Source organism: Prunus dulcis, chromosome 2 (assembly GCF_902201215.1).
Source record: "Prunus dulcis chromosome 2, ALMONDv2, whole genome shotgun sequence".
NCBI classification, from domain to species: Eukaryota; Viridiplantae; Streptophyta; class Magnoliopsida; order Rosales; family Rosaceae; genus Prunus; species Prunus dulcis.
Window position 1 is genome coordinate 11,590,555 of NC_047651.1, and position 22,588 is coordinate 11,613,142.

A 22,588-nucleotide genomic window follows, 5' to 3' on the forward strand; every position below is an offset into this window, starting at 1 on the left:
TGTACATGCAAGACCTCTACATTTTTAATTTGTGCGGCAAATTTTTTTGGGTCAGGTTTTATGTGGGTGCGTGTAATGTATGATACAGTGCATGTTTGTTATCCTGGTGGTCACCCCGCTCTCTTAAGCCTCATTCGTTAGTTTCATAATGATGATGACTAAAATGTGTAAGATAAATTGATATATGATTTTTCTTTTTAAATTAATTCGGCCTAAAATGACTTCACAGCCATATTTAACACAATCCATATATACAGAACCTATTGGTCCTACAGACCTAGGCCTTCACAGTAATGCAGTGTATATAATCATCCCTACAACCAACAAAAATTCTGCCACCAATCATTACAGGTGAAGAAAATACATCTCCTGCGAGGTCCAGTCTGGAAAATTCCTCAACATCTATCGGTTCATTTGCCACTTTGGCGACTCCGGAGTTAACCCGAAGCAAATATACACTTCCTGAGCTGGAACAGATACAAACCAACCTGGAAAAAAAAATAAATTTGTGGATCAATATGAAAATGATCAGATAAAGTTCAGGGGTCTTTTAAGAGCTTTCTGTAGTTCTTTACCTGTCTGGCAAGTTAGATCGATCAGATACCAAGCTTAAGTGCTCATCCACATAAGCGGATGAAGTAATTGGATCCTTAACATTGTATTGCCAGAGTAAATCTCCCGTTTCCTAGAGCAGTGATCAAATGTGCAGTTAGTTATAACTTATAATAAACTGAATATGAATAAATTAAGTTCTTTTTTAAAAAAAAACAAGATCTTGGGAATATGATGGCAATCCATAATCTATTTTCCAAAATGTCTACTAGAACAAATTAGAAAATTTAATCATATTACGGAATGGTTAAATCATATTCCTACTCCTAATGTTCCTGATTGAAGAATGTTGAGGGCACATCTTGATGGATGCTGGAAGTTGGATGGGCCAAACCTGACTTGCAAAGACTAACTGATCTACTTAGAAAGTAAACCATTCATGTGTGATGGATAATTCTACGATAAATTGTAATGAGGAAGTTTCTTTCATAGGAATTTCGAGGAAGTACGAATGATCACGGAGCCATTGAATAAGACCAAGTAAAAGTCATGCCATTAGCTATGTTGATTCTGACATTATACTTAGATCTCAAACTTATAGTTCATGTGATCCGTTAAATTTTGGAAATGTGATTAAAATTAGTGTATTAGGAATATCCAGAAAAAGGTAAATTGTAAGAAGAGATAAAATTCTTCCATTGTCTTTTAGCAAAAAATAGAGGGGGGAAAAAAGCATCACTTTCATGGTTAAAGCACGAGGTAAGATTCAAAATGGGGAATTCAATCATTACAGAACAGAAAAACTATCAGTAGTTATCTCACAATTACTAGTTGAAAATCACATGCCAAACAAAAACATATATAATAAAATTGTGCAGATTTTCATCCATAACAGATGCTGGGCCTTACCAGTTCAAGTGAGTAGATGCTTCCATCTCGAGAGCATATGAGTGCCTGCAGAATCATAATCAAGACAAAAAAAAAAAAATATCTTTAATATCTTAACAACTGCTCCTTCAACATGGTCTAAGCAAATTCTACATGTGCTTGAGGGAAGTGGTGCTGTGAATTGACATGTAAAACTTAAAAAATACAGAAATTATTTCATCAGATCTGGAATTAGTATATGAAAAGATATTAGACCACATATCCAAATATTTTCACAACATAAAACTAGAGTACATGGCCAATATTTACTCTCATTTCTATGTTACGAACATTCACTTAAAAAACATTCTGACAATATCAAGACAGGTCCAATTATAATGATTATCAACCAATTTTAACAGGACCTCGGCTTTTCATCTCTTCATTGCTTTTCTCTATTTGGTTGTTGCAGTGGTTACAATTACAAGGTTTGTCATAATCCTGCCTCATGCTAATCCAACTATAACTTGGAAGTTCCTGAAAACACCTACTACTTAAGCTTGCAGACGCTTCTTATTTTTCTCAGTAAGTCCATTGTATGCTTTACATACCATCAAGGAGAATGTTTAGCAGACTCAAGAAAGATAAATATATTATGAATTAGCTACAGAACATTCAGTCCATACTACATACCTGAAAAGGAAGAGCAGAAGACATGCAGGCTCCAGCAAATATAGGCCCAGCAGTTCTATACTGTTCAATAATATCATCAAAAAGAAAAAGAATTATGAATTGCAAAGGACCATGACATACACATTAGAGGATTACACCAAATATAGGCAAAGAGCTGCATCACTATATATCCTTGATCTAATCTAACAGAGAACTTTCAGTATGGACATGGTGCATTTTCTGGAGAGGAACTAAAACTTTGGGGGTAGTAGAAAACTCTGTTCACTAGATTCAAGAATTGTTTTTGAGTTTGATCTTTCTCATGACTCATGGTTCGTAATACACTGAGTTTCTCTTTCACATGACTCATAGTTAATAATAAATAGGATGTATAAAATACATACACGTATCATTTGGTAGATTCATTCAAAAATACGTTGTGGATTCAGCCATAAAATATGCAAACAGAATGTTCAAAATATAAAAAAAAAAATTGTGTGCAATACATAATGAAATATATGGAAATTGGAAACATATATTTTGTGTCAAGTCAAATTCATATTAAAATTAAATTCTTATTTTAAGTAAAATAACACACTAATGTCGGCGATTTAGATGGGTTAAAGTCAGAAGGTCATACATCTTGGAAGAGAAAGGTGAGGATTTTAATTTTAATTTCATTGTTTTAATTTATTTTATAGGAAAATGTATTCAATCATTGTGCTTGGAAATACAAAAAATGGACAACTGAATGCACTTTATGAAATGTCCTTTACTCTGTTAAGGTTAACGGGTCTAAAAGTCACATTGCAAAATTCAATGTAGAGGGCAAGAAACTTATGGGTCAGTCATTTCCACCTTCAACTAAGGTTGCACCCAGAGAATGAAGTTATGGAAGGATTAAGCAAAAACATGTAAATAAAGTATTAAATAAAATTGTACCCTCCAAATAACAGATCCACTTGTATCCAATGCGAGAACATGACCGTCCACTAAGCAACATATAACTGGTAGTCAAGAAACACACAAGATAATGTAAATCATGATAACAAATGATTAAGATAAATGAGAGAGCTTTCATATATCACGAAGGATGGATACATAGCCAAACAGTCAAATGAACTGCACATACTATTTCCATTCAGAGAATTGATGGCAAGAGAACCAAACACTGGCGCTTCTAGCCCATGCAGCCACAGAATAGAAAATGGGAATGCCTGAATTTGTAAATAGATTGGCCAAATCAATAACAAGCTTGCAAGCCACAAATAAATATTCAACTTGAATAAATCAAAACAATGCATTTTTTCTTTTCTTTTGAGCAACGAAGGATAGTTGGGACATAATAAGCTCAACAGCCTTAATATGGGAATCAGTACTAATATTTGAACACTAAATCTGGCCTAGAATGGAATGAACTTGAGGGAAAAGATTGTGACTCCTTCAGAAACTGAGATATGGAAAGCACGCGAGCACATGATTAGATAAATTCTAGATCTGGGTATTAATTAGGTCAATGAATTAGCAGAGCTGGCATGGCAGACCACTAGGTTAACAGTTGTTGCCACAGGGGAGACTTCGAGGTCCACCTTTTCCGCCATTTTACTTTCTTTCCTACTCTTTTTATTCCCCTTTTGTCAAATAAGTTGTAATGTTCATTGATTTTGAGAAACAAAATGATATATAAACAATCATGAAGGGAAAGGGAGTGGCACCAATTACTATTGATGCAGGCCATTGTCATAGCGCTATTTAATATGATAAGTCAAGGTAGCTTCAGAGGTTAAGCGCATTTGTAGCTGTATTCTACTTTCTAAAACTTTGTTTATAGGTATGCAAATAAATTTTCTTACAATTTCCTATGAATAAATTTCAATTCTCTGATTTAGCACGTTTTCCAAATCCACTCACAAAGACAAGGTTCACCGTTTAAAAATTACAGGCAATAACTACACGATAAACCTTGAGAGTTGTTATACCGCAATTGATATGGCTGTCATTTGGCCACTCGTAGAAGCCACATAAAGTATATTATTCATCTGCAAGCAAAATTATTAAGAAGATCACATTTACTGACAAGCAGATGTCGACAGATTATCACAGTTTACTGACTGACAAGAATACAGTACTCTACCAGGGATGGCCAGTTATATTTATCATTACTTATCTACAGATGAAAAAAGCTCATATATTATTTTCGCAAAAGAAAAAGCTCATATACTATAACTGGAAAAAAAATATATATATTAAATGTCTGAAAATATACCAAGTATGCTGCAGTAGATTTTCCCTGGAGAAAAAATTAGCAACGCACCTCATCAATTGCAGGTGACCCATAGATACTCCCACCACATGGAAGCTGATATACACAGCAATGGTTTTTGTAATCTAGAGCATACAAGTTATGGTCATATGATCCACACCTGCAGAAAATTAGTTATAGATCATTCTCCTTTTTTCCCCTCTTCCAACAGAAGAGAAACAAAAATAAAACAAAGTTAGAGTAGGTTCTGTAAATAAAATAGTAAAGAGAAACTTTTCACCATTCAAAACAGGTAGTGAAACTACAAAGGAGTACAACAATCACCCATTTTCTCTTGATTGCTTCACAAATCCACATCCTGCCATATAATTTTCTACGAGTTCCTAAACTTCATTGTTGCAACAATTCTACGCCTTTGTAAGTATATGATCATTGTTACAAACAGAGGAACGTCAAAAACAAAAATTACGAACATCATTGCCAAGAAGGAGATATAGCAGTATACACTACCCAACAATATTTCGCTTTCTTTTCCTCTTTTGCTGATACGATTTCATAAACTATCCCAAACTCAACTTCCCTTTGCACCTCAGCCAAGCCTTAGGTACTAAAGAAATCTTTCTACTGCAAAACACAAAACCAGAACTTTTGGAAGCGAACTGCTTACTTGGACATGCTAGCAGTTCACTAATAAAGTTGCACAGAGAACTTTCCATGCAAACAAATATTCATTCGACCAAAAAGGTTGCAGACAGGAATTAAGATTCTCAGTGCTAACATGAACAGTTCCTTCTTCAATTCTTTTTATCAGATAATGTTTACATGAACAATTGATGTAGCATATCAGCAATCCACCGTCCAACCTGGCTAGGGTTTTAATTGTTTTCTTATTTTCTTATGATTTGCTTGGATAGGAATTTAGTTCCTGATGTTTTATTTAACTTGGCCAACTAGTTATGCTCCTTGTTTCTTTTAAATAGCCATGTGACAGACATGTCAGTTTTGAAGTATTTTGGAGGGTAGGATTAAATATCTATCTAAGCAATCAAGGGTTAGGATGCTATGGTCTCCTTTACACCATTACCATCAATACACTTTCAAAAGACTGTATAAGCAAATTTTAAAAACATTTATCAGAATTTGGAGATTTGCATCAATGTTTTATATTCTTAGCTTCCCTTGAGAACTCAAGGTCCTTCTAGAGAGGATTTCTCTACGATCCTTAGATTTCTGACGAGTTTGTTCACTTTCCCAGTCCAACATACATAGTTAGTAAGGCATTTATAAAAAGGATTGCCAAGCATAGAATAAAAGACAGAACCAAGAAACAAATTATCTTTTGATTCAATTAGCATTATAAATGGAATAGTTAGTTTGTGGACACAATTGATGTAGGCAAAACACTGTTCAATTAGCATTATAAATGGAATAGTTAGTTTGTGGACACAATTGATGTAGGCAAAACAGTGTTCAAATTATTTGAAGAAAAAGGCAAGGAGGTCTCAGAAATATACCAGATCAATTGTCTCTGACTGTCTATGACGGGCTGTGACTTTACCTTCAAATTATAAATGCATCAACCATAAGAGCAGATTAAAAAAAATTAATATGGGTTATCTATATATTAACATATATAATATACAGAATTTAAATCAAGATTCAAATTATAAGAAAAGTAAAATAACTAACATGCCTGCAGTAAGAAATTATGTGAAATCAATCATAATACAAATGACATGGAAAATAAAAGTGAAAACGAAAACATATAAAAGAAACAACAATAGTAGGTTAGAACAATCCTACCTCACCAGATGTTTGAAAAGTCCAACAGATGTTACCGTTCAAAAAATCAAGGAAGTATATTTTCCCTCTGTAGCATCCAACTACAACCTAAAGCAATACCCCACATGAGAAAGATCAAAATGCCCCCCATGGAGCTAATTCAAAGATGACTTATGAAGTTAAAAGCACAAAATTTGTTTCAAATACAACCTGTGTGAAGTCACTAAGAATTGCTGCTGAGCATTCCACACGTCCTTCTAGTTTTATCTCCCACTGGACAGAACCACTAGGGCAAATTATGTAACAATAAAACACTAGAAAGATAAATATTTCATGCTGAGTGGTTAAGAAATACTTTAAATGCATCCGAAATTATCTAAGAATTATGGCAATAATATGATTGTATTCAGAAACTACAAAATATACCTTACCTTCTGGCATTAACACACATAAATTTATGTGAGTGCGATCCAATAAATAAGTAGATATCCTGGCCTTTATGAACAATAATTGGCGATGCATCAACACATAATCCCATGTAAACTTTCCATGATTCTTGCATAGGAACATTTCTACTTTTCGGGACCGTCACAGAACAGGTTGCTTGATAAATATCTTTCACCACGGACCCACCTTCATACACAACTTTGTTGCACCGGCTAAAAGAACAAGACGCACATATTGCCACAGAATTCCATGGATACCCATTTGCTGGACTACTATCACCAGCAACATTTATGTTTGAATCCAGTTTCAAGCGTTTAGAGATAATTGCATTATCTTCACTTCTTCCAGAAAGAGTTCTTAGTAATCTCCTCTGCTCATCAAAATTTACTGTAGCAGGAGTGTCAGAGTGAACATGAAAAAAACTTGGTTTACCCCCTTCCAGATTCATCTTTGATTTAGCATCTCTACTGACATTTATATTCAATGATTCTTTTCTCTCTAAAAGAGCAGTACAAAGCATGGATGGACTTGGAAAGCAATATATCAATCGCATATCAACTCCTATATTATTAGAAAGATGTGCAGCAGCAATAGAATTTCCACCCATAGTAAAGAAATCATCATCATCAGAAATCTCTTCAACACTTAAAACATCTCTAAAGGCCTGTTGAAAATTTAAAAAGTAATTAATCTTAGTTGAAGAAACAAATAGTTAGTATGAATTTAAAGATAATCAAAATTTAGATATGATAGAGTATTTGTCATCCTACAAGTGATGTACACAAACACAAAAAACCTTCCCATAATAGATGCAGAAATGAATGGTGAAATCAACAAAACAAATCCGGGCAAACATAAGAAAAGAATAAAAGGTCGATTATATTATTATGAGGGTAAAGAGCAAACCGTTTTTACTAGTTGCAGTAGGTTGCTGCTCCCAACGTCACCAAGCCCATCTTCGACATGCTTTGCAAGAAATACTGAGTCTGCCAACAACTCATAGTTAATTTTTCCACTAGAAGATACTGGAAATGATTCAGTAACAACAATGTGGCCAGGAATCATTGCTAATGGAAGTTTGTCAGCCATCCAACTTTTGATGGTAGCTCCGAATATTTCCTTGGGTATTCCCTCTCTTAATATTATAAATGCCACGAGTAGCATGAGTTCCCCTTGAACTTTATGAAAAATTACAGCAGCATCAATTACCTCTGAATGTCCCCTCACTGTATCTTCAATTTCCTCTAAAGCAATACGCTGCCCATTGAGCTTAATTGTACGGTCTTTTCTACCTAAGAAAACCAAGTCACCGCTACGAAGCTGTTTAGCAAAATCACCCGTCCGAAAATAATATTGACTTTTATGTCCATTTACAGAACTGCAACAAACAGAATCTTGAGACAACCTTACAGTGTCCAGAGGAGTAACCATAGAATCAGAATAGTATCCAGAAGAATTGCATACACCAGCGACATAAATTTCTCCCTCATTGGATACATCATCACCACCAATAAGTACGACATCACAATTAAAAATAGGCATACCAATTGGAACAGTTGTTAGTGGGTCTGCCGCCAAAATCAATGGCAATCTCTTGCAATCAAAATATGTACAATCACCAGACACCTAGAATTTAACAATTTCCCTGTTAGCAATTATTGAAGGAATTTATGTATTAGCCATTAATATTGAAATGCAATAGAAGTAGCTTATATGTCATGAGGAAGTGTATCAGTATAAGTGATAATACATAATTAAATGACTAATAACAGTTTTGTCCATCCAAATATAAGCTTCACAGAATTTAAAAGGTGACCAACATGGAATATGCCACAGCATTTATCAAATAGAAGATATACTGTTCCTGCAAAAGATGTACAAAGAGATATAGGATTTTCTCGTGACAAACTGAACCCACTTCAGAGTACTTGAAAACAGACAATCATCACTAACATAAAAATATTTAAAAAAATTGTGTCAGGAAATGACAACTATAGAAGTCAAAACAATCAAAGACATGGCAAAGCATTTCAGAATGCTATAACAAGCCCTTCCACCCCCAGTAGTAGGAAAAACTACAATCCACAATATGTAGCAGGAATACATCTAAAAATTGTATGACAGGTGTAATCACAGGCCTTCCTTCTTATTTCCTCACCACTTTCCACTCAAAGAGTTCTGACCAAATGAAAACTCGATCTAATCACTGGTGCTTCTTGACCTTAAATTATTTCCTGACACAAGCACCACATATCCCACAAAGGAACTGCACTCCAGATAGCACAGATTCGTGTTTATGAAGGCATCCATAGAAACAACAAGCAAGCATCTCAGGCACTGATTTAGGCATTGCCAGTTTTATACAGCCACATCGAAAACAGAAGGTGCCACTCCAATAACATGTATAGATTAGTGTTACAATCCAACACAAGAAAATGAGGCAGAGGGAAAAACACACATGCCATGTAAACTAGCATTTTTCTATAATAAACACGACAGTATCTAAATCGTAAGATTGTCAAATTTTGCATAGTAGATAATATAAATTATTTAAAAAACTGAATGAGTTAACAAGGAAATGCAAATCATTTCATATTCGTCCAACCAGACAATATGATTCAACCTAATCTGTTGGAGATCTAATCAAACGGATAGTGTTAAATTCGAAGTAAGTTCTAAACTCTAACCTCAGTACTCCCATACAAATTCAAAATTGCGGTCCTCGGTAACATCTTGGAGAGCATATCCCATAAGGATAAAGGCAAAACTTCGCCGCTTAACACTAACAAATCCAACGACCTTGGAAGCTTCTCATCATCTCGACCTTGTAAGGAAGGAAGGATTGCTCTCATAAGTGATGGAACAGCAGTAAGTCTATTGACAAAGTAAGCCTACAAGAAAACTCCAAATTATATAAAATAAAATAAAAGGAATCAACTTATAAGTAACTTAAATCGTATAATATAACTATCGTTTGAAAATAATGAACTGTGATCAGCTTTGAGCATATGAAAGTACTTCAAAAGAACTAAAGGTTTGCATAACAAATAAATGCGATATCTTGTGAAGTTGCACCAATAATTTTTTTTTATTTGTTTATCCTGAAAAACTTTCTTAGTTAAAAATTAAAACTCCTTAGCCAAACCAACTGAATGCAAGACGATTAAGGAATTGGAAGCCACCTAACATAATTGATTGTTTAGTTATATGACTCATCATATTATCAATGATCTGAGCTCAACAACAAGGTTGCAAATCCTAGCTCACCATTGTAGTCTGAGCTCAAAAAGCTAAACAAAGCATGAAGTAAAGGCCGTGTACCTGTAGAAAATCGACAAGCGAAAACACATTGCGCTTAAGGTGATTGAAAGGAGGTATAACCAAAGTACAACCAGTGAGAATAGCGCTAAGAAACTCTTGCAGGTGATCAACGAAGCTTATCCCTGTCTTGAACAACAAAATCTCGTCTCCAAACAGTGGATACAACTCTTGCATCCATAGAAACCGATTCAAAAGACCTTGCTCAGTTCCACACACACCTTTCGGCTTCCCAGTCGAACCCGAAGTGTACATCAAATAACACCAGCACGGCCTCTCCTTCACACTCTCACATTTGCACGCCCAATCCCAATCGATTCCTCCATTTTTATGCTCTTCCATTGAGAACCACAAAACGCGACCACCGCAGGCCTCGGGTAGCCAATTCGAGTCGGATTCGAACCCGAACGGCGTCCTGCAGGCGATGATGAGGTCGACATTGGCCGATGAAATTACTGAAAGTAGCCTTTGTTTGGGCCACGAAGGGTCCAGAGGCAGAAAGGCCTCTCCGCACCTCAAAACTGAAAGCACGGACACTATGTACTCCGCCGAGGGCGGCATGTATAAGCCGAAGATTCTCCGGCTGGGCTTGTTGTAATGACAGGGAAGTCGAGGGGTGGAGAGGAGCTGGGAGGTGAGTGAACCGACGGCTGAGATGAGATGGGAGTAGGTGAAGGAGTGGTCGCCGTCATAGAGGAGCTGCCGGACGAGAGCAGGAGCAGCATCCTCTGTGATGGAGGTGCGGGAACGGAGTTGTGGGGAAAGGAGGGCCCCACCGGAGGCATGCACAACGGCGATTTTGTTGGCGTTGTTGGCCGCTGCTGCGGAGAACTCGCGGGAAATGCAGCAATGGGTGTTTTTATGTGCGCTTATCATTTGGGGTTTCAGATTTAGTGCATCATTTCTCGTCATCCCTCACTGTGTGTTTTTCGGGGCTGGGTATTTAGACCGAAAAACCGGAAGAATCGGACCGATTGGATCGATCAGGTCCGGTTGAATCACTTTAGCCTGCAATCTTAAATTTTAAAGGGTGAACTGTCGAATACCGCTGAACTATATCGACTGTGGAAATCTCCGTTCTGAATTATTTTTTCAGCTATTTTAGCTTTTAGATTATTTTAAATAGTCAATTTAGCCTCTACCGTTAGTTTTCATTCAATTTCATCCAATTTTCTGTTTAGATATCACATGTCAGCCACGTGATTCACTGCAACCCAAATTACCCAGCTCCCCTCTGCGAACCCTCTTATCTCCTCGTCTCTTCTTCTCTCTCCCTGTTCCTTCCTCCTATGCCTCAGCCCACCCTACCCCAACAATAGCCAAGACAATCACCGAAAAATCTCTTCCAAAACCCCCAGCCCCCAATTTGGTTCAATTTGACTTATTCCAAGGTGCTCTGTTGTTGAAGTTCTGCTGTTGAAAGGTCTCATAAATGAGAACTTGAGTCTGGGTTCTCTGCTGAAACCTGCGGAGAAGCAGTTCTTGGAGATATTTGTGAACAGATATCTTGGCGAAGTACCTCAATCGTCAAGTGTGTATCAAGGGAAGGTAGATATCAAGGCTCTGTGATCTGGTATGTTGAAACAGGATGAGGATGTAATTATTTTTAGCCACCTGATGTTGCCTTACTCAGATATATTAGCTTGCTTTTGGCAATCCTCTACCCCAGAAATTTTGTCTTTAAAGTAAGGTTTGATTTGTATCCAGCATCTTAACAAAATTTTGCAGGAAGTAAATTCAATTTTTCATTCTTCTACTCCGCAGCCTACTTAAATATATCTGTGCCCAGAACCAACACAATCGAAACCCATATTACCCAGCCCCCAATTTGGATTTTCCGGCGATTGATTTTAACCTCTTCTCTCTTCGATTGATTTCTCTCATTCGAGCTCTTTGGCGAAGCAGGGAAGGAAAAAAAATTGCTGGTCTCCAGTAGCTTGTTGGAATTGTGTTCAAAGCCAAAAACCCATCTGGGTTCAAGATTGAAAATTTACTTGGCTAAACACATATTGATGTGTATTCACACTTAATGACTTAAGATCTTGACATTCCCTATATATAGAGACGATACTATATGTACCAATCAATATTTCTATAACCAGGAACATATTCAGGATTTAGGGATGATGAGAAGTCTTCATGTATGCAATCTCATTACATAACTCTTATATCCACTTGTGTATTCTTTAGACTATGGTTGTTCTACATATTGAAAGATAATATAGAATGATTTAATGTATAAAACAACATTTCTTGCCCATTGATAACATAATATGTCTTTTATCAAAGATGTCCTTAGCTCTAACTATTACATAATTAGTTGGCTTTAAGGGAATATTTCTAACGAGGATCTACGATTTGGACTTGACTGTACGCCTTACTTGCTAGAAGTCGACCTTTGGTTCCATAAGTCAAATCCCCATCTGACCTTCAAGACTTTGTCCCACCTTCACGACTTCGGCTGACAATTTAAACTTGGGTAACTTGGAGTCAAAACCCGACTTAGAATTGCTTGACCCTAACTTGGCTTGAAAACCCAGCTTGGAGTTGGTCGACCCCTGATTGCTTCAAAGTCTGAAGGTCTTTTGACATCGTATGATCTTGTTTGAGTTTGTTAGTATGACTTGAGAATTTTTGTTTTGATTGAATTTTTGGCTGTCTGTATCATGTTCACATCCTCTCATATATGTATAGAATCTAAATGAGGGTTTATTCCTTAATATTTGGAGGACGAAAATTTGAAAGGATTCCTTGTTCCAGCGCAAAAAAGAGATAGTGATTTAGTCTAACAAAAGAAAACCCCCATCAAAAGTCAGCCTTCATGATGATCAATTTTGATCTCACGTCAACCAACTCTCTTATCTCTTGTTTATCTCTTGCAAAACCTACTTGCCCTGATGCAAAGCCCTTACAAGCATAGGAAAGAAACTTGGCCTTCTTTTCTGGCATTGAATGGTTATAGGGAGTGGTTTTCCGATTAAACCTTTTACCAACTCCCCCATCACGTCCTCTGCCCTGTTGAAATCTTGACTTTAGAGTCACATGGGCTTTTGTAGAGAAAGTGATCTTCCCAAAAATTTGCTGCCTTGATTTCTGGATTTGTGATCAACAGTGATGATCAGACTTTGAGCCTTTGGAGAGTTTAGAAGCTGGGCTGAGTTTTTAAACCAATAAAAAATTGATTTTTCTAGATTAAATCACCATTAATGGGAATTAATCTTTAACATGTAAGTTTATTTCTTGCAATTTGTTCACAAAGGTCTGGGCCTCTAAAATGATTTGGGGTGACTTCTGATTTTGGTAACACAAAGCCCAAGCCACTATTTTTGACATGAGCTAATAGTTAGCTGGTCTGGCGCTTGAAATTTAGGCCCAAACAAAAATAAGGTATGAAAATATAAAAAAACAGAAAATAAAAAGGCCAATTGACACGTGCATGAAGAGGCTAGTATTAATATAACTTCAGAAACAATATTGTGTTGATAACAATATAATGCATGAAAGAGGCCAATTGGCAAATGCGTTCAGTATGTTTGCAGGCATGAATATTTGTAGATATAATATAAGAGAATAAGAGAAAGAAAAGGAAGCGATGAGCCGTTGGGTTATAAGGCTGCACTTGCATGTTGTTTTGTGTATGTCCCGTTGCTCACAAGTTTGTATTATATAAGAGCACCGATACTTGCAAAGGATGCAAACATCACTGCAAATTGAGAAGTCGGCAAACAAACAATCACACAATGCAAACTATTGATATTGAAATCCCTCTATACGTGGAAGAGATATTCCCACTAATGAAACCAAAGAGAAGACCTCATTGAGTCTTAAGAGGGGGCCACGAGGAGTGGACTTGACCTAGTTTAAAGTCCACAATGCCTTCAAAGTCCGAGTTATTTACACTAATATTCCCTAAGGTTTTCGATGTTTACCCAAAATTCCTTGAGGTTTTAAAAATTACCCTTCAAGATTTCAATTTGTTTTCACAAACCCCCTTTCATTGATTCTTCATCTAAAAATTGATGATTTCATACATAAAAACTTTTGCAAATAACAAAATAAACCTCAAGGAATGTATGTGCAATCTAATATCAAAGGCTAACTTTGACATTTGAAGAATTTTTTAATATAAAATCATCAATCTTTAGACACAAAATCAATGAAAATGAGTTTTCTGAAAACAATTTAGGACCTAATGGGGTGTTTGTGTAATTTTTTAAATTTCAATGGGTTTTGTGAAAAAACCTTGGGAAATAAGCTGATATAATCACTTTTTAAAAGTGGTATTCTGAAATAATCAGCTTACAAATTCTGTTCTCAAATAATCACTTGTGGACGTGAAATGACCAAACTGCCCTCCATATAAAAGCACATGTATCAACCCGTTATTGGCCTTTGATTGGCGACCTAACGCAGGCTTGTCTCCCTTTCTCAGCTTTCAGTCACGGTTCTCTTCCTTTCTCGGCCGTTTCTGTGTCCATCGACCACCACCACTCTATTTCTCCCTCTGTCACGAAAACCTAAGCAGCACTCTGTCGTTCTCTCTCTGCAGTGAATTTTAGGGTTTGGTGAGGGGGCTCTTGACGGTGAAAGAGAGGGTTTAATCGTGAAATGATGTCTCCCTTAAACGATGTCTCAGTTCCCTCTAAGTTCGAGTCTTGAATCGACGTCGTTCTCTTCTTCTCTGCTCCTTCAGGGCCTAAAAAAACCCTAAATTTTGGTTTCGGTTAGGACTTTGTTCACGAACGTCCTCCTCCTTCTCAATCCTGTGAGACTCGGTTAGGACAAAAGTCGCGATTTGCTGTAGGTGTGGCTGGGATTTCGAATTCGGTTCTGGGCAGAGAAGGAGTTATTCTAAGGTGGGTTTTGTATTTGTTATTGACTAGTTTGTGTTTTTGTATGGTTATCATTTGAGAAGGATAATTTCACTAACCTGTGACTGAAGTTGTGAAGTTTAGTAATTAGAGATATTGCAATAATAATGTAATTTAACTGTGAAGTAGATCATGCTGCCATGAAACTTGTATTGGTGTATTGATTTTGCTGTATGGACGATGCAGTGCCTCAAATTGCTATTTGTCATATAGGATTGGTTCTATGGCAATGCTTGTTTTCACTTCCATTTTATGAGTCATATTTAGTGTGGGAAATTATCCTGGTGCCAAGGGCTATTCGATTATAACACACCATTACCTCAGTAGGCCCTGACTTAGGTGTTGAGTAATAATGCACAGTAAATTTGTTGGTATCATTGGTGTTTCAGCACGTAGTAGCATATTTTGCACCCTTCCAGTGTTAATGTTTAATTATGTGATTTTGAAATACTAAAGTTAGTTGCCGTGGAAATTTTCTGTTCCCTGTGGTATAAAACGTGCTAAATTGTGTTGTTATTCCTTGCTTGCAGCTTGTGATATATGTCTGAAAATGGTATTTTATGGGGCTTCAGTATCTGTTTAGAAATTGCATGTTCATCCATCTAGGTTTAGCAGTTGCAGTTGCAGTAACATTTTGACGTGTCTAGTTTGCACACAGAGTCCATAACTGTGAATACTGATGTTCCATGTGTGGTACTGTATTGCATATGAGCATATTGTAGTAGGCATTGATGCATTTGGAGTAATTCTTGTAGCCATTTCGGCCAAACCCTGTATGAAGTGGATCCGTGGTTGATGAAATTGTTTTCAGACTTGGGTGGTATTTGGTTTTTTGATGGAATGGGATGTACATTTGGCAGAAGGGAATGTAGATAAGAGGAGAGTGTGGAGAGAGTTGGAGAGTAGAAAAGAGGCTTAAAAACATTTATGGTTTTATCAAATGTATATACATATATCAAAATGGGTTCAAAGTATTAGTTTGAGTAATGTACGTATGAAATATGGGTAACCAATGATCCATATGTATGATGTTGTTGTGCAGGGAACTTGAGAATGGCTTGTAAAGCAAAGCTTATGATTCCTGAGGATGAGAAGTACGAAGGAAAGCCATATGCCCTTTCACACACAAGGACCGCCATTACAACAATAAAGGCGAAGTTCAATACGCAGCAGTTACAGAGGTTCGAGGGAAGTTGTTTTGGTCATCTATTACTGATAGAGGACCTGAAGTGGAATTCACAAATTGTCCACGGCCTGTTGATGAGGAAGGCTGATCCTAAGACAGTTACACAGGTGAACGGGATAAAATTCATTGTGGGTAACAAGTTGATACAATTCACAGCCCAACAATTTTGCCTCATCACGGGGCTAAGGTTCGGAAAGCTCCCTTTCATTCCGAAGGCGACAAATGAAAATTGCTCGTTGAAGCGAAAATACTTCAGCACCAATAAACCTGCCACCCTTTTGGACCTACACACCGCCTTCATCGAGTGCACAGATGATGAGGATGCGTTAAAGCTTGGAATGGTCTATTTTGCCAATTTTGTTCTATTGGGTACTGAAAAGCATGTGCTTATTGACATGCGCTATTTGAAGTTGGTTGAAGACCTAGAGGAGTTTGACAAGTATCCATGGGGCGCAGTGTCATATGCAATGACAAATGCTTCACTGTTGAGGGCAGTTTGTGCTGAATACCAACGAGTCAAAGTGCCCCAAAAAAGAAAAATGCCCAAACAACGTGGAAAGAGAACGCAGACAAGAATGCGAAGTGGTAGACCAAGAGAGTACATCATAAGGGGGTTTGGCTTCGCTCTTCAGGTGAACACATATCCAGCAATTAACTATTTGATGCAAATACATTTACATATATTGATGTTTCAATGTTGTGAACAGATTTGGGCCTTTGAAGTGTTCCCAGCTTTGGAAGCATTGCATTTCACGGTCCATGAAGACAATAGGCACATCCCTCGAATATTACATTGGAGGAGCAACACGGTGGCCCGTTTTCGGGAGGTTATGAGTCAGGTTTTTGAAAACTTTGAGGTTAGATCTGTTTGTATCAGTGATGTTATGATTAGGAAAAAGTACAAAGTTAACTGATTTTTTTTTTTTTTGTGTTTCAATTGGAGGTTGATGTGCAACTTCTCCGGCCAACAGATATTGAGAAGCAACAACCTTACTGGAGTTGGGGTGATGATGACAACGAAGAACCAATGGTTGAATTATTTGGGGATGAGGCCGAAGAAAAAACCGGCACTTCTAGTGAAGAAAAAGACGCGGATGTTGAGGAAACAGCCACCCTTCCCTCCTCTTCTAAGGTGAGCATGATCTTTTTCCAATGTTGTGAAAATATAGCGAATACGATAGGAATGAAGTGGAAATAGTTTCCTGGTTTTTTGTAAGCTTTCTAACTGTTGCATTATAACTGTATGCAGGCCAAAGGGTCTGTTAATGACGTTCGCAGTTTGAAGCATCAATTACGCAGCACTAAGGATCAGTTGGCTAAGCTACGTAGTTCAAATCGGGGGCTTAGGAACAGAGTTCGTGACTTGGAAGCTATTGTACAGAAGAACTGTTTGAAGCATGAGAACGAGTGTGACAGAAATAAAAAGGCTATTCGGGATTTGACCCTAAAAATTGCTGAAGTCGAACATTATTTGAAGTTGGAGATGGAGGAGTTAAAAAAAAATTATGGTGGAGAAGCCCATGAGGAAGTCTGTACTGCCCAGATGAATGACGGAGGGCAGAATGATTTGTCACCCGTAAATGAACCTACTAGTCCGACTACAGCAGCACCTAAAATGGACACTCAAGTTCCAGCTGATGGAGTAGAACCCTTCCCAGGCATGCATACAGAACGGGGTGAAATGGAAGCACCAGTCTGTGGTGATGGAGTGGAACACTTTCCAGCCTCAGATCAAGAAGGGGCTCCAAGGGAACCAGAAGTCCCTGCTGATGGAGTGGAACCCTTCCCAGCCATGGAAGTCATAGACACTGAAATTGAAACTTCAGTTCCTGAGAGGCAAGTGGACCAACAACCTCACAAGGTTCCTACCGCTGAAGATGTGAAGCTTCCTAGTGTTGAAGATGCCCTCCTTCCTACTCCGGAAGATGGGAATGGGTATAGAGTTATTTGTAAAACAATGTTACATTTGTTACAGGATTGGAAGAAGACAGAAATTGAGGGGGTGGGATCCAAGGTCAGGCCTCCCATGAAATGTAACATAACTGTGGTTGGTGATGAAGGGGATGAAGGGGACAACGAGGCTACTGCCACGGTTCGGAAACCAGCTGGTGAAGGCAAAGGGTGCAGACTTAAGCGGGCTGCGACACCATTGTTGAGTCCATTCACCGATCCCTCCAGGAAAAAGAGGAAGGTTACTGATTTGCATGCACAGACACCTCAGCCCCGTTTTGATCCAACAAAACCCGTGGCCATGGACGATGTGAAGGCTATCATACAACTTTGCAGGGCTTGGAAAACTGACATCAGGTTAGGATTTGTATCTTGGCAAAACCATTTTACTTGTTTTTTGATGTATGCAAACAATTTATACACAGCTATACTATACATGTGTGTGTCATTGTCATATTATACAAGGTGTTCCACTTGTGTATTATATTTTAATTTACCTTTGCAAGTGTTGTTTTTGTAGTGCGGAGCTGGAGCTCGAACCATTTGAAGTTGGGGCAGATTTTTTTTTACAAACTGTTAGATGAAACTGCATGGATGAGCTCGAGGGTAACAATTTGAACCCGGCTTTATTTCGATCAATCTCTTATTTGATGACATTGACTATGTGTGTCAAATTTGTGATATTCACGCGGTTGTTGTGTTCTGAAATAGCAGCACCTTGACATGGCCATGTTTCTAATACGCAAAAGACAACTCTCTCATCCGCAACTATTTGGAAGGGAGTGGACAACCGCCGAGTTTTGTCTGCAGGTAATTTTGTATCCATATTTTGTGTCACTGCAGTTCTTGCATTGGTAGGAGTCATGTTGGTCTCTCCTTTTGGTGCTTTGGTTTGGGTTTATGTAACGTGTATGTCACACTTGGTTGCAGCAATTTTTACAGCCGTTTGCAATGCCAAGTGGGAAACGAGTCACGAGGAAACAATCTGCTGCAAGCACCGCTCACCCTCCCCCTAACTACCTCAAAAATGTACACCACTTTGTCAATGGGTCATGGCAACATGGGTATGCGCAAGCATGGACGAAAGTGCGCAAGGTCTATCTCCCGTATAATGTTCGACAGTCCCATTGGGTAGCAGTAGAAGTCGACTTTGTGCGACATACTGTCACTGTCTATGACTCGTATTCTGATTTTACCTCCAACAGTATGCTTGTCCGATTCATGGAGCCTATTACCCATACGCTTGCAAAGGTGCTGCATGAAATGAGGTTTTATGAGAAATCGGAGGTTGAAGCGGGAAGAGAAAGGGGACTGACATGTCAAACTTTAACCCATTCACAATTTGCAGAATTTCCGATGTTCCTCAACAAACTGATGGGTAAGCTGTGTTCTTTTAAATCACTATACTCGGATGTTATCAATAGGTGCACTTCTAACTTCTCCACTGCTCGGGTGGACAGTACTTCATGTGGCATTATGACAGTCAAATTTATTGAGTACCTTAGTGCCGGCATTCCTTTACATACCATTGACCCATCGAAGTTTGGCTACTACCGATTGAAGCTTGCAATCGAGGCTTTGAGGGGGGAGGCCTATGTATGAGGTAAAAGTCCTAATCTGACCTCATTGCTGCTTTATTGTTAACTACTGCCTTTGGAATTGCATTGTTATTTACTTCATTGTAGTTACGTCGTACGTATTCCCTGTGATGTCAGTGTTCATTTAAGAGAACTTACATTATGTTGGGAACTTGTCCAACTGTGATTACTAAAAATTGCTACTTTTGTTCTTCAAAGTTTAGGGTATTGGGGATTTGAACACTATAGATGCTAATGTCAATGTTTCGCAACTGGCATCTGATTTACGTATGTCATATGTTCTAAACTCCGACTGTGTGTAATCCAAAACTTGTTTCATGTTCTTTATGAAAGGTTCAAACAATTACTTCTTCAAATTGAACATGTCTTACGACATCTCATTTTCCCTTTATATGAATGCTGAAGTGGCACATATGTCCTCCTTCTGCAGGGGGTCCTTCCAGCTTCATACCCATATTGACATCTCAGATTCTGTACATGGATGTGAAAGAAGTTGCAGGCTGTTTTGTCGTATTGTGAATCTTGAAACTGCCTAAGCAGTTTTTGCGTAACATGGCACAATTTTTGACATTTTGCTCACCACGCGATAAAGTGGGGTGCTTTTGTAGTAGGTTGCAGGGTGTTATTTATGTAACGGAATTCAACTGTACTTGTCTTCCATGGTAGAAGGGCTGTATTCACTTTCCTTTGTTAGAACTAATTGTTGACATTCTGTGCTTAAGAAATTCCTGTAAATCCATAATTTGGCACACGTTGCAGCGAAATGCAATTTTGTGTGGCCACCCACATTGTAGCTTTTCCCATTATTTTATTCCCACTATAGCGAAATATTCGACTCTCATTTGGCCATATATTAGGGTGTTCATTTTCGTGACAGTTGAACGGATATATTCGGTGGCTATGTCATGGACCTGTAAACATGAGACGACAGTGCATTGTCGACTGTGTAGTTTAGTTTAGTTTAGTTTGGTGTAAGTGTTGTTTTGTATTTGCATTTTTTAAATCCGATCCGGACGGACATGGCGGGGTTCGGAATGAGGGGGTTGCGGATAACAGATAATAACCGAATTGCCAAGGCTTGTGGGGCTGTAATTGTTAACAGACCACATCAATTGCAACAGTCTGATGTTGGTACAGGCGCTGGGATATTTGAGGTTAAGACAATTGGTGATGAGTTTTTTGCATTCATTGTTGATTGCAAAGAGCCTAAAGCATGTACTGTACTCTTGAGAGGTCCTAGTAAGGATCAGTTCAATGAAGTGGAAAGGAATTTGCAGGTATAATGGTTTTACTTCTTTGTCCCCATTACGTATAATAAATATATTATGCTGAAATGTCTTCTTTACTCCCTTATATCTGGTCATAGGATGCCATGTCTGTAGCAAGAAACATCCTCAAGAATCCGAAACTTGGTCCTGGTGGTGGTGCTACACGGTTAACTGTATCTGCTACATTGAAGCAAAAGAGTTCATCTGTGGAAGGTATAGAAAAGGTTAAAGCTCCTTTCCTCATCCAAAAGTTTGGTCTTTCTTGTGTAAAACTCGTCCAAGAATAAGTCCTTGTGGAAGTAGAAATCTAAATTATGTGAATAAACTGGCTGTCACTTCAATTCACATGCTCCTTGACATACTTTAGCTTAAGAATTAGTTGTGGTTTCACTTTACATGCATTTTTTTGGAGTTTTATGGCTACACCTGTTTTTATGGTAAAACAGTGGCCGTATGAAGCTGCTGCTATAGCTTTTGAGCGTATACCACGTACTTTGGCTCCGAATTGCGGGGTGAATGTGATTAGAACAATGACGGCGCTGCAGGGAAAGGTTTGACTCTGTTTTGTATGCCTTTGTTCAGTTTTGTTATGATTTGTCATTTCTATATACGTTCTGCTGCATCATTATTATTTTGGTCAGAATATGATGCATCATTTAGATCCTAACCACAATTTTTTTTCCATAGCATGCAAATGGTGAAAAATCATGGCTTGGCATTGATGGTAGCACTGGTGTGATAACTGGTGTGAAAGAGAAAAAGATAGGTGGATATCTTTTTGGCTTACTATTGTTGCTCTCTTTTATTTCCTTCACTATCTCAATATTCAAATTTGTTGGCTGATTTATATTTGCTGAAAGCTCTGAAATAGTACTTTTAATGTAGTATTGGTGTGAAATGTATCCATTATATGTCCCTTTATTGATATGGCATCAGAGTCAATATTCTGGTTCATATTGTCGATTTGCTTCAGTAGTAGTTGTAGTTTAGAGCGTCTCCCAATATATTTCGACAGCACTCATGTGAGCGGAAGTGCTGTTGTCGTGGTTATTACTAAATTGGAAAATAGGATTAATTTTGTTGGTAAGGCGGTGAATTTATAGCAATTATGATGTCAGATATGGGATGCCTACAACGTGAAGGCCCAGACTTTGAAAACGGCCATATAAGCTGCTTGCCTACTTCTCAGAATCGATGACATTGTGAGTGGGATGAAGAAGAAGCAGCCTCCTGGTGGCAAAGCTCGTTCGAAGCGTCAAGTTGAGAGAAAAGGCGATGCAGATAATGAGCAAATAATTCCGGAGTGATTATCGAGAGCACGTGGTTTTCTCAGGTTGAATGAAGTTTTGCTTTAAAGAAGAAAAAAATGAGCATTATAAGTTTCATGAGGATATTTTGTACGTTTGTAATGTCACCTTCACTTGGTAGTCTATGTGTTGTCCCTCTTCATTGTTTCTCAATCCGCGAGGGGTGGGAAAGAAGAGAAGTCTTCTAATTGGAGAATGATAATGTTAGTTTGACATGTCATCTGTGTATAGAACACAATCTATTTGTTGAACTTCGTGGATTGGCACAGTGGAGCTTATTTCTACCATTCTTCTGAATGATTGTTAACAGTCGAAACTTAGTTATTGACACAAATATGTAATTTTCTAAAAGTAAGAAAACATAAATTTGTCATGGCCAGGCTTCAATTTTAATAAGCCAGTGTGGCACCTAAAACACACAACGTACGGCACTGTACACAAACTTGTGGAGGAAAGGATTCATATTGAGCATCTATTTTATCCACTTAGGGAGAGTCAGAATTGATC

The 22,588-nt window shown here is 37.9% G+C and overlaps 4 protein-coding genes across 11 annotated transcripts; 3 read left to right on the forward strand and 1 right to left on the reverse strand.

The window, feature by feature from the left end:
- Positions 1–155: 155 nt before the first annotated feature.
- On the reverse strand, positions 156–10,963 carry LOC117619216 (putative acyl-activating enzyme 19). 8 transcript variants are annotated; one of them, XM_034349113.1, is made up of 15 exons: positions 9,905–10,963; positions 9,271–9,474; positions 7,490–8,209; positions 6,568–7,247; positions 6,347–6,422; positions 6,158–6,244; positions 5,869–5,912; positions 4,406–4,514; positions 4,071–4,130; positions 3,224–3,308; positions 3,034–3,098; positions 2,113–2,172; positions 1,462–1,506; positions 576–685; positions 156–488 (listed from the first exon to the last, which is right to left on the reverse strand). In XM_034349113.1, the coding sequence occupies exons 1-15, from the start codon at positions 10,811–10,813 to the stop codon at positions 278–280; spliced, it is 3,465 nt and encodes a 1,154-aa protein (XP_034205004.1). In that variant the 5' UTR covers positions 10,814–10,963; the 3' UTR covers positions 156–277. The 8 variants fall into 8 exon arrangements, 6 of the variants coding, with proteins under 6 accessions (XP_034205004.1, XP_034205002.1, XP_034205006.1 ...); XM_034349111.1 differs by having other exon boundaries at positions 3,034–3,099; positions 3,198–3,308; XM_034349115.1 differs by lacking the exon at positions 4,071–4,130.
- A 4,862-nt stretch (positions 10,964–15,825) lies between these two features.
- LOC117618126 lies at positions 15,826–16,463 on the forward strand. Its single transcript, XM_034347744.1, has 2 exons — positions 15,826–16,397; positions 16,454–16,463. The coding sequence occupies exons 1-2, from the start codon at positions 15,826–15,828 to the stop codon at positions 16,461–16,463; spliced, it is 582 nt and encodes a 193-aa protein (XP_034203635.1).
- A 15-nt stretch (positions 16,464–16,478) lies between these two features.
- LOC117619590 lies at positions 16,479–18,907 on the forward strand. Its single transcript, XM_034349581.1, has 7 exons — positions 16,479–16,590; positions 16,666–16,815; positions 16,902–17,090; positions 17,208–18,265; positions 18,429–18,514; positions 18,623–18,718; positions 18,839–18,907. The coding sequence occupies exons 1-5, from the start codon at positions 16,498–16,500 to the stop codon at positions 18,490–18,492; spliced, it is 1,554 nt and encodes a 517-aa protein (XP_034205472.1). The 5' UTR covers positions 16,479–16,497; the 3' UTR covers positions 18,493–18,514; positions 18,623–18,718; positions 18,839–18,907.
- Positions 18,908–20,525: 1,618 nt separating this feature from the next.
- Positions 20,526–22,081, forward strand: LOC117618127 (T-complex protein 1 subunit gamma-like). The gene is made up of 5 exons (XM_034347745.1): positions 20,526–20,783; positions 20,873–20,998; positions 21,221–21,325; positions 21,462–21,565; positions 21,964–22,081. The coding sequence occupies exons 1-5, from the start codon at positions 20,526–20,528 to the stop codon at positions 22,079–22,081; spliced, it is 711 nt and encodes a 236-aa protein (XP_034203636.1).
- Positions 22,082–22,588: the final 507 nt, after the last annotated feature.